The sequence below is a fragment of the Papio anubis genome, chromosome 3 (assembly GCF_008728515.1).
Source record: "Papio anubis isolate 15944 chromosome 3, Panubis1.0, whole genome shotgun sequence".
In the NCBI taxonomy this organism is placed as follows: Eukaryota; Metazoa; Chordata; class Mammalia; order Primates; family Cercopithecidae; genus Papio; species Papio anubis.
The window spans coordinates 39052789-39065625 of NC_044978.1; the positions used below are offsets into that span (position 1 = coordinate 39052789).

The 12837-nt window shown below is 36.4% G+C and overlaps 1 protein-coding gene across 5 annotated transcripts in view; it reads left to right on the top strand.

Annotated features, from left to right (window-relative positions):
• The window catches only part of LRBA (LPS responsive beige-like anchor protein), a 766866-nt gene that overhangs the window by 693685 nt on the left and 60344 nt on the right, over positions 1–12837 (top strand). For all 5 annotated transcript variants that reach the window (XM_031663999.1, XM_031664001.1, XM_031664000.1 and 2 more), the window contains one exon: positions 12151–12240. In XM_031663999.1, coding sequence (XP_031519859.1) covers positions 12151–12240 — 90 coding nt within the window. The remainder of the gene's footprint in view (positions 1–12150; positions 12241–12837) is intronic.

A 12837-nucleotide genomic window follows, 5' to 3' on the forward strand; every position in this document is an offset into this window, starting at 1 on the left:
AGACAACCTTAATATGAACAATATTATCTGTGCTTTTTCACCTTTTACTTTGTTATAAGTACTTGCTACATTTCCTCTGAAAGTGTCATTTTCTTCTTTACTTTTCACATAAATACATTGTTTTATGTTTATGTGAGTTCAGAAATTAAAGTTTTAAATTTCCTTTTGAAAATGGAACTCAGCTCTATTTGCATTGATAAATAGGGAAGAGGGAGAGCCATGATATTGCCCAGTTTAAAGAATTACTATATACAAGTGACCTCAACATGAAAGTAAAACCTGAAAATTTTCCCTAAGTTGTGTTTAGTGTCAGTGGTTGGTTTTCCCTTCTCCAAATTTATCCTTCCAAATGCTGTCTTAGCTATGCGTAATCACTCTGAGGTCTGTTTTCCAAAAGAAGCAGCAGCAGTGTTTAAGTTTACATGACCCCAGTTTCATGACAGCAGTAGCAAATCAGATATCTTATCCAAGGAAAAGCATTTTTGGCTTAGAATTCCATCAGTCTGTTGGTGGGAGTCAACAGCTCATTTCAGCTCCAACACTGCTGCAGAACACTGGCTGCAGTGAATCTTTCAGAAAGCATAAACACAATTAGTATTTATAGCATTGTTAACATTTGTTAAATAGTTGGGGGAGTGGTCTGTAAGCCTGTTTTAAGCAGGTGTCGCAAGAATCTTTGTTGTGACTGTAGTGAGATTTAAGAGTAGGACACGATTACAGTGGTTGTAGCAATATAGTAAATTAGGAGTATTGAATACAATAAGTTAAGATTTCATGCAGTCACAATTCAAAGTGTTATAGAAATAATCATGAAGTATCTCTGGCCAGAAGTGTGTTACACAGATGGCATATTTGACACAGTGCAGAGCAGGAACTGTACAATGAGAAGCCAAATAAACGGTAAGGATTAGTCAGGTTTTAATTGAAAACCTACATTTAAAATACCATAAAATTATGCCAGAGTTTCTTTTACTTCAAAACCACAATCATCAGACAAAAATTCCCTTATTCAATTAAATGAGCATCAAAGTTGTCAGTAAAGCTACTCTTTGTATTTTGCTCATTATTATGTCTTTTGCAGACTTACTAGTTAAGTTAGGTATAACTAAATTATACACTCAAGGGCATGAAGCAAAGTATTAATATTTTTACGATGTTTTTTCCTATTAACTACAGAATTCTGAGCCGTTCTATTATACTGATGACTTTTGTCATGAACCCCTGTTTCCTTTCAGGCACCATCTTTACTTCATCTAGGTCACTCTTAGCAAATGAATAACCAATGACTGCTGCTTTTCATGACACAGTTTAAACGTATTTGTCTGATTTTGAGAAATAATTTAACCTTCTGAAGGTAAAAATTAACTCTCTGGATGTTGTTGGCTTTTTTTTTTTCCCTTAAGAACTTCACTGTGTTTTTTCAACATTTGCTTCTTAGCATTGGCAACCTCTTTGAAGACATTCCACTTATTTTTCTAGGCAGGCTGCTTTATCTACTCATTTCCAGTAGCCAGAGATGGAGGTGTTTTGAATGAGCACATCAGTGTTCTAGACAGAGATACTGTTTGAAATTATCCATGAACACAGTGCCGCTGAACATTATTGACTGACGTTTGTTTCTGTTGGTTGTGTCTGCTCTGACTAGCTGGTTTCTTTCAGATTGGCAGCTGGGATTATGCTGTAGTAGATGGACAGCTACAAGAACTGGAGATTGTAGTGAGGCTGGGTTGGGACTCAGTTTAATGTGCCTGAAAAGTACGGGCTCAGTTACAGGCACTAACGGGAAACTCTATGTGCATTTTCACAAATTATAATTACATCATAGCTTATATTAGTAACTTACATAATAATATTATTTGAGTAGATATGCTAGTAAAAATACTCCTTTCCCTCTCTAATTTCCTTCTCCCCCTTTTCTTTGCATTATTGTTTTTAAACATGTTTTACTTAATTTAACAAGCTGCTCTTTCTCTTTGTGTTTTATGTACTCCATTCCATCATGATATGTATTTGTTTCCAGTTACCTGATGCATTCTGAGTGCTTTTTGGAGGAAAACACATTATTTACTTAAACAAGTTTATATTTAATTAATACTGAATGATGGCAAAATGTTGCTAAAACTAAGGGATCCTTGGAATCAGATACAGATAAGTTAAAAAGTAAACTCAGTATTAACAAAATTAATTTTATAGCAAGGTCTATAGATTTAAGTTTTTGACCAGTTTATCAACTGAAGTTGTTCTTAGATGGTTACAAAATATTCCTTGGGAGAGGAGCAGAAAAGATAACTGTTGGGTACTGGGCTTAATACCTGGGTGATGAAATAATCTATACCACAAACCCCCAGGACACAAGTTTACCTAGGTAATACACCTTCACATATACCTCTGAACCTAAAATAAAAGTTAAAAATATATATATTTCTTGCCATTATGTTAATGGATAAATAAAACTTCATAAAGATGAGGCAGGTGGCTCGGCCAGGCGTGGTGGCTTAGGCTTGTAATCCCAGAACTTTGGGAGGCCAAGGCGGGCAGATCATTTGAGCTCAGGAGTTCAAGACCAACCTGGGCAACATGGCAAAACGCCATCTCTACAAAAATAGAAAAATCAGCCAGGCATGGTGGCACACACCTGTGGCTCCCTGCTACTCAGAAGGCTGAGGTGGGAGGATCGCTTGCGCCCGGGAAGCAGAGGTTGCAGTGAGCCGAGATCATATCACTACACCCCAGCCTGGGCGACAAAGTGAAATCCTGTCTCAAAACAACAACAACAACAAAAAAGACAAAACAAAAGCAACTTTATAATATTATACCAAATATTTGCAGACCTTTTTTTAAAAATTGTCTCAGTTTTAGATTTTTTCAAAATGAAAATTGTTTTGTTATGCTTATTTCAAAAGTAATACATGCTTTGTGTACGATATCAATTGGTATAAAAATGAGGAAAGTATACATTTTTATTCTGCCAATCTTTTCATCCTTCCTCCATTAGAGAAAATAGCTAATAATAGTTTGGAATATACCCCTCCAGATTTTGCATGCAAGTGTTCATGCATATGTATGTATGTATGTATGCACATAACACAGGAAAGGATATGTGTTTTATGTATATGTGTGTGTGTGTGTGTGTGTACACATACACATTTTTTAGCTGAAATAAGGTCATACTCTATACACTTTGGTAGTTAGAAATTTTTCTTTCTTCAGTATGTTATGAACTAGTTTCTATGTCAGGTATATTCAACTCATTTTAATGGCTGCATAGTATTCCATTATCAGAGTTTAAGTAGTTTTTTCTTCCAATTTTTACTGTTTTAAACAGTACTATAATATCTTTGTACTTAAATCTTTTTGTCTTCATCTGATTCTTTCCTTATGAAAATTCATAGAAGTGGGGCTGGGCATGGTGGCTCATGCCTTTAATCCCAGCACTTTGGGAGGCCGAGGCAGGCGGATCACCTAAAGTCAGGAGTTTGAGACCAGCCTGGACAACATGGCGAAACCCCATCTCTACTAAAAATACAAAAACTACCATGTGTGGTGGTGCATGCCTGTAAGTCCAGCTACCAGGGAGGCCGAGGCAGGAGAATCACTTGAACCTGGGAGATGGAGGTTGCAGTGAAACAAGGTTGCACCACTGCACTCCAGCCTGGGTGACAGAGTGAAACTCTGTCAAAAAAAAAAGAAAAAAGAATCATAGAAGTGGAATCAATAGCTCAATCCTTATTTGACAACATACAAACTTGACTTTTGTCTAAATTCTTAGATATCTATCTTTATGTCTACGTTCTCAAAACTAAAAATGTTAAGTCTTTCAAGTCCAAACTTACATAGAATCACTTCTGTTGAATTTCATTTACTTTTCTATGTATTAATAGATTATTTTGCAAATTTTCATTGAAAATATCCTCTGCTATATATTTTGAACATTTATCTGCTTGAGTTTTAAATATTCCATATCCTAGTGTATCCATTTTCCTGAAAAACTATTTATCTTTTATGTTTATGCTTTATAAAGTTTGAATTTTTTGTTTTTATTTCTAGGGCATTTAAAATGTTTACATTTTAATCTTAGAAGACTCTTTTTAAATACTTTGAGTTAGGTTCATTATACTAGTTTTTAATTTTGTGAATTTATTGCTGTGACAACTAAAAAGTATTCATAACTTTGTATTTCTTTCTTAAGGTTAAGTGGGAGTCTGGTTTTCAAATGTTTCTAAATGATGCTTTGTCTTTCTTTCTTTTAAACCTGATAGAGTAAGTAGTCATTTGATTTATATGTTTTTAAACTTACTGATATCAAAGCTAAAGTTGAATCATAGCTCCAAAGGACACTGAGGCTAGTTAGCTAGACTGTAAACTGAGTAGAAACCTGTCAAATATCCAGCAAGTGTTCTACAGTTTAGGTTCAAATATCTGAAGGGAAAGAAGAAAACTGGCACAAGTAATGGTATGATACCACAGTAGACATCACTGGATAGTCTTAGTGTGACTTTTTAAATATTGAAAATAATTTAATCTATGAAGTCTTGGAATGCTTAAACATTTCTTGGTAAAGAGGTAGATTAGCATCTTACAACAGCTTTCTTGAACTTAATTTTGGCAATGTGAAAAAGTTTTAATATATTAATAAATGACATATCTTTTCTTAATAAATTATTTTGTCTCTATTTCCCTATTCCAATTTTATAGTGCTTTCAGATGTAAATATGTAGGTGATAAAATGCAATTTCAGAGTTCTGTGCTTAAAAAAAACAGCATATATATTAATTGTGTCCATATGTTTAAGTTATTTCTCCCCTACCCTCTATCTTAAATAAAATTTTACAGTATTTATTGTTGGTTACTAAGTGCTGTACTGAGTTAACTTGTTTCCTCAGTTAGATTAAAAAGCCTAGGTCAGAGAGACTAAAATCGTCTTTGTTAAGTTGAAGCCAAATACTACATTGTCACTAAGCCAAGTTTACTTTCCTTTACTTTTATTTCTTATTTCTTTCTTCCTTTCGTTCTGTCTAGTATATGTATGTATATTCTCTCTATATATATTGTCTCTTTTTCTATATATAGCTATAAAATCATGCAAGTATGTAATAGTTGGCACACACAAAAACAATAGAATACACAGCTTGTTGAAAATCTCTTCATAATATTTCCATTTAAAAATCCATTAATAAATTCTCTAGGTAATATTTGAGATGCTGTTTATAAAATATAAATATGTGGTTTTACTGGAATGTCTTGAAGTATTTGCATAGTCTTTTTTATTACTATATATCTCAACATCTGGAATGTTGCCTGCTGACTTCAGGTTTTATTATAGAAAGTAGTAACAGGCTATTTACAGAAATAATTGGAAATTGATGAATAAGAATATTAAATAATAAAGCAAGCTTTTTATAGAAATGTTTTAATATAATATTTTATTCAATACTAGACTGCTCTGTGATTATGGTAGTAGTGTGTTTCTTAGCTGCATCCCTCCTAAATTAAGTTGATTTGCATGGACATACACTCGGTAAATATTTACTGAGCACCTACTATGTGCCAAGCTGTAGAAGCACAGAAATATTAGGCAGTCTCTGATCTTAAGGAGCCTTATAGTCTGATCAATAAGTTGGAAAATTAAACCAGTAATTAGTATTAGATAAATAGGCAGTAAAAGTTTATGCGTGTTGCTACAAGAGCAAAAAGGGAGGGACAGCAACAGTCTGGGTGAGGTCAAGAAAGATCTCCCAGAGGCCAGAGATGCCTGAGTTAAGTCTTCAAGAATGAGGAGGCAAAAAACCACACAGAGAAAAGGAATAGAAAATATAAACAAGAGCTTAAAGGCAATATGATGCTGATTACATGTCATATTATAGAGTGGTGAAATGGACAGTGGTTGGGGCTAGATTACTATTAATCTTAATGATGAGTAGTTGGTAACATTTGCTGAGTACTTACTTAACCCTAGCCAAGCACTGTGTTAAGTCTTTAATATATATGCTGTAATAATATCACACACTTACTGATAGCTTAGTACGTGCCATGAAGTGTTTTAAGTGCTGTATATTATCTCATTTAATCCTCACAACAACCCAATAAAATACTGACAGTTATTATCACAATTTTTTGAAGAGGAAATTAAGGCACAGAAGGTTAAGTACCTTGCCCAAAATCACTGTTCTAATATGTGATAGTGGTAAGATTTGAACTGAGGCTGTCTGATTCCAGTGTCTGCATACTTAATCCTGTGCGTGGTGCTACCCAGGATAAGGATTTGGAATGGAAGGCTTTGAGTCACGTAATCAAATTTGCAACTTAAGGATTGAACATCTCCTTAGAAGTCTGAGTATATTCAGCCCCTTTGAAGAAATATGAAGGCTGCCAGATAATGCTTTTATTTTTGGTCATTGTAAGATACTTTTATTCTCCATATGTATAGTCTTGCATTAGAGGTTAAAAAAAACAAATTGCTTAAAGGCAGAAGCATTCTCTTATTTTTCAATGAATCTATCTAGGACATTGTCTAGATTGACCTCACTTTAAGATAACCTAAAGCCAAATGTCTTAATAATTGTTGAAGGTGGCTAATGGATACATAGGGATTCATTATCCTATTCCATAATGAAAAATTTTACATAACTGAGTGTCTAAAAAGTGATCACCTAGGACGAAAAGTCTCTAGGTGAAGGAGAGTTCATTAAAAACAGTTGAGGCATTTGGTAATGTTTGTTAAGCTACCCTATTACCAACCCACCTTCCTGGACCTTACAGGGTTTAAGGGTGCTTGTATGTTTCCTGTTATTTCACACCTCATTTATACCTTTACATTTTGTATTGCTCTATACAGAGGACTGAATAGACAAGTGAAGATAAGGCAATAAACATAATCACTTGAGGGACTTTTTCAAATCATACATATTACCCCAGGATTTCTCACTTGACCTTAAGAATTACTACTATAGTGAGACAATGGAGTGTTGTCATATCCTCCAGTATGCTGGAGCTGAAGAAATGAGAATTACTGCCTTTAGTGACATCTTTCAGAGCTTCCCTGAGAGACTCATTTGGTTTCTTTGTAATAGCAAATACCAGCCTTTACTTAACACTCCTTATCTTCCCCTGCAACCTCAGTCAGCCCTCATCAAGACGTGTGTTCATCTCTCAAGCTTGGTTTTGTCCCCAGTCCAACCACAGATGAGTCATAAGGGTTCCTGGCTGGCTTGCTGTATAACAGGCACTCAGTAAATTTTTGTGTGTGTAAATACTATGGGCAAGGTACTCTTCTACCTGTTGCACATATATGATATTCAGACCCTTATACCAGGGGTCCCCGACCGCTGAGCCACAGCCTGTTAGGAACCAGGCTGCATAGCAGGAGGTGAGTGGTGGGCAAGCATTACTGCCTGAGGTCTGCCTCCTGTCACATCACCCACAGCATTAGATTGTCATAGGAATGCAAACCCTATTGTGAACTGCACATGTGAGGGATCTGGGTTGCATGCTTCCTGAGAATCGAATGCCTGGTCATCTCAGGTAAAACAATTTCATCCCCAAACCGTATCCACCCCCCCTCCCCAACCAGATCTGTGAAAAAATTGTCTTCCATGAAGCCAGTCCCTGGTGCCAAAAAGTTTGGGGACCACTGCCTTACAGTATAGTTGTAATGACAGACATAAATAACATTACAGGGAATTCTGAATCAAGTATATACTGTAATGAGCAGTATGAACAGGTGTAATATTATTTAACAAGATTAGGGAAACTTGGTAGAACTCAAGCAGCGTTTTCTAGAGAGGGATAGAACTTAGAAAACTGAAGATAAGAGTGACCATTCTATGACGGGCAGTGGCATGGTAGAAATTGTAAGGCAGAGATGGCTTATATTTGTAGAAGAAAACCAGCTTGACTGAAAAGGAACACTGGTATAAGGTAATAGATAGGATGAGAGAATAAAAGTTAGAGAGGTAGGAAAACCTGCAATGCCTGGCGTTATCTTTTAAGTACTTGGAATCACTTGAAGACATTTGATCAGAGAAATATTGCATAAAGGCAAGTTTAGGAAAACTCAGTTCTGCAGGATATGCTGAAGGCAGAAACTGAATAGAGGGGGGAAACCAGCAAAGAGACTATTCTAATAATCGATACTTGAAATTATAAGGGGCCCGGATTCAGAAAGGAGTGGTGAATGTGATCAACTTTGAAGTGATTAGGCTTAGTGACTTATATGTGAAACAGGTAAAATTTTTAAAATATTGACAAGATTCTGAGCTTAAAAAAATCAGAAGAATCTAATTCTTGACTGAGGAATGCTAAAATAAAAAATGGTATTTTAAGATTTTAGATGTGCTAAGACATACACGTGCTTACACACAAGATGGCCAGGGCAAACTTCATGGGAGTGGCCAATCCTCTGGTCATAGGATTGGAAACCTTTCAGATAGAGGTAGAGATTGAAGCCCAATAGAAAAAAATTCCAAGAAAGCAAGCTTAAGTTGAGTGAATCATAGTGCTAAAAGAGAACTTTCAGTAATAAATTCATTTATGGATGACAAAGAAGTCAGCAAAAGACAGAGATTAAAGGAGTAGACTACAGAGCCAGTCTAAGCATTAAGCCATTGAAGCCACAGAAGGGAGAATCTCTGTAAATTGCTTCAGAGATTAAGATGAATGAAAAATGGCAAATGAATTTTAAAAGCATGGAGGAGAATTTGGAATTGTCAGTTGATGATATAAAGTGTGACTATAAAGTTTTGAGATCATAGTCATTACCTTACAATCTTATTCTATAATTTTCACACTTGAAAAAGTCCTTTCTGTTACATTTTTAATATCAAGAACTCAAAGGTTAGTCAAGAAGTAAAGCATTTGTGTCTGAGAATTCCACAGCCTTTTCAGATGCCTTCAAGACTTGGAAAGAAACTTTATTATTATTTAACCTGTGTGAGAGAATATAGCTTTATTCTGTCATTGAGATAGAATAATCAGACCACTATATTATGTGACTTGAAAAAGCCTTTTCCTCAGATTTTTCAGTAATGTGCCAGTTGTATAAAAATTTTCACTAAAGTGTTAGTTAAAAAGAGGAGATTGGTATTTTTGAAAGTTGTCTCATCATCCATAACCTTTCATCTCAAAACATTGTTAAGTGGAAAACACTGTATGTAATATTAAGGCCAGTTATATTAAATTTGTATTTATAATAAAGATGTATATGCAATAACGTCATCATTCATAGCTTCTCTGTCGTAGTTGGCATTACTGCCCATTCTCTCTTCACAACCCTCATCCTATGGCTTCCATATCACTCTATGCTGCTTTTCCTCCCACCCACCCTCTGACCGCCCTCTCTCTGTCTTCTTCATTACTTCCTCATTATACCCTAAATATAAATACTTCTTGAGGTTCAGCTCTAGGTGCTTTTGTGTCTGGGTCTCATGTATTTTCCTCCCAGGGCTTAATGAGTATAGTTTCAGACTGTGCTCCGGAGCCCTAAGGAATTCTCAGAGTTATCTCAGAGGCTGCTGAGGAGGCTTGTTAGGGATGGTTTCACCCCTGCAAAGTTGAATAACCCTATCTCCATGTATTGAGGTTTCATATAATATTTCATTTCAAAAAGGAAATCATTTCTGCTGCTTAAAAACATACAGATATGTACAACAAGAGAGAAAGATAAACATTAACTTAAATTAGTCTTTTGTATGAATGACACCAAAATCAATACCTCTCTTCTCTCACCTCAGAGCCATTCTTAGGCTTTCTTTTACACATTGGACATATTGACCTAGATAAATGGTTATCACTATCACTTTGGATTCCATGTGTCTGACATAAAATCTACTGTCTTTCTTCTGCCAAACTTGTTTTCCCTAACAGAAACTCCTGTACTCCTATTTCTGCTCATTGCTTTAATATTCTCTGAAACGTGCAAGTGGTTTGTTTGAAGAAAAGGAATTAGCTTTGTATTTTCTTCATGGCTCAAAGTCATCAGTCCCTAAGACCCATTGATTTTTCCTTGGCTGGTTCACATATTCATCTCTTTCTTACTATTACCATAGCTTCCATAAGGATCCAGGTGTATAATTCCTCATGTTTTGGACTGCTCTCAGAACCTTCAAAGAAATCTGTCTGTCTCTAGGCTCTTAGCCCTGTGCTATATTTTGAAATCCAGAGCCAGATTTCAGTTTTCTTAAATAATGTATTTCTCATTCTCTTCCTACATCAACTCCGGAAGCATTTCTTCCTTCTTTATTTTAGCTATGTTAAGTGGGGAACACACCAACTCCCACATGCATGAAATAATAATACAGTACAGCATTTTACTTAGTGCTTTGTATGTGCTAGGTACTGTGCTAAGCACTTTATATGCATTATCTTATTTCATTTTCCAAACAATTATATGAACTAGCTATTGTTACTGTTTCCTTATAGATGGGAAATAGAGATAAGCTAATTGCCCAAAGTCAAACAACAGATAAGTGTCAGAGTCAGGATTAGCACTCTGAGCCATCTGACATGATAGGCTAAGTACTGAAGCAATAAGTTCTTTGCCACCTCCCCTCCCCTTTTAATCAGGGAGGCATGTGGGCTGCCAGGCAGGAACCACAGAAGGCAACTGTTAAGGAGACCAATCTTTCTTGTACAGTGCACTCTTGTTCAGGCTGCACTCTTGCCCAGGCTGAAGTGCAGTGGTGCAATGATAGCTCACTGCAGCCTCGAACTCCTGGCTTCAAGCTATTCTCCTACTTCAGCCTCCTAAGTATCTGAGACTTGAGGCACACACCAGCACACCCAGCCAATTTACTTTTTGTAGAGACAGGGTCTTACTGTGTAGGCTGTTCTTGAACTCCTGGCCTCAAGCGATCCTCCTGTCTTGGTTTGGGATTACAAGTGTGAGCCACCATGCCCATCCTTACCAGCTGTTCTTCAAAAAGACTTAAAGTTGTCATTCATAAACTAAGTCCATAAGTTCATATATCATTAAATAGCAGTGTTGCTACCTCCTTCTTTATGACTACCTTTAGCCTTCAGGTTGCCATTTTATGATCTTTTTCTCAAGCTTGTTCTTGATGTTTAATCATAAATTAATTTCACTCTATCAAAAAAATTTGAGATGATGTTCTGAAAATGATCCTAGTCCCTACCTCACTTCCTTTTGGCTCCAATTCTTATTCTTATTAATTTGAGGGTTTTCTTCATCCTTTTAGCCTGGGAGTTAAGAGTACTGACTGCTGTGGGAGTGTCGAAGTAGCCTTTATCTACCCTTGCTTCCTTCTCTCCCCTCACCCATCATGTAGCATTTATTCATTCAGCCAATTTAGGGATCTAACAGTGAAGAAGATACATAAACTCCTGCTTTCATGGCTTTTGTATTTTACTGGGAAGAAACAGATATAAACAAGTAAACAAAATGCTTACAGATGTGATAGCACCTGGCATTTAGCAGTTTCCCATGATGGGTGGTTGGTGATGGAAATGGGCATCTGTGTGCTATGTGTGCACCAAGAGCCATAGTAGGAGAGTGCCTTGCAAAAGCACACATCTTTCAAAAAGAGCACACATACACATGTTCCTCATGTTTAGTTACTCCCTGGGTTAACCGTCTCATGCTTAGATGCAACATATGGCTTTTACTTTGTTATTTAGTTATTTAACTTCAAAGAGACTGTCAACAATAATGCTCTTCCTATGGCAAAATTAATATAGCATCAAGCCAGTTTCACAGGTGCTATGTTTCTTTTTTCCTCCTTTTTACTCCCCAGGATGAAATGGGACCTAGAATCAAAGAAGCAATCGTTTTTCTCTATACCTGTAAAAGATTAGCTTTTCATCATTGGGGATGATGCAAGCAGGAAAACCAAATGCAAGAAAACAGAGATGAAGCCAAAAAGGACAATTTCTGATTGTAATAGCTGGTTTCTGTTTCATATCACTGAACAAGATGAGAAAGTTTTGCAGAGTTTTATAGGAACAGCTTCCACGGTTCTAAACGATGACCTCACCCTCAGTGCCCTTGCCAGGTGGTTAGCCCCACTGTGAAAACACAGGTTGATTTTCAACATGAAACAAGCCAGAGTATGGAATGATATTTTCAGGTGACAGTTGGGGTTCTATTGCCTGTAATTAGCACCTCTTAACACTCAGACTTGCCCCTGCCCTTTTCAGGCTATTGAAGCTCAAATCCGAAGTTTTGGACAGACTCCTTCTCAACTACTCATAGAGCCCCATCCTCCCAGAGGTTCTGCCATGCAAGTGGTAAGTGCTATTTTTACTCTCCTCATTTCTTGCCTCTCCTTCAGATCATGCTTGATATTCATAACAGTCTTTCATTGTGCTTGAGTTTCTCCACCACATGTGGGTTTGTTTTTTTATACAATATTTGTTAACCTGCTAACAAGCAGCAGATGTTATTGCATTGTCTCCTGGAGTCTTTGAGAAGGTAAATATTGCTCCAGTGTATTTCATCAGTTGGTGTCTTGTGTTACAAAATTGAAAGGTCCATAATTGTCATGAATCCTCCCTGTAGGATAAAGGACTCTAGACATAGGGTTGAAGACTTTTCTGGTTTGATCCTCTGAGTTTCTAGATTAGTTTTGCTGTTGTGTTTATTCTCTACATTCTAATATATTTTTCAGTTTGGGAATTTTAAAACAAATTCTAATACATAAGATACTGTTACTGAAGGTCAGGGACCACAATGGGGGGAAAATGATGGCTTGGTATAACAAACCACCAAAAACGTAGTGGCTTAAAACAATAATGTATTTTATTTCTCATGATTCTGAGGGTTAGATAAAAATCTTTTCCGCTCTTTTCACCTCAGCTCACTCACACACTTCTCGGGGGTGGGCT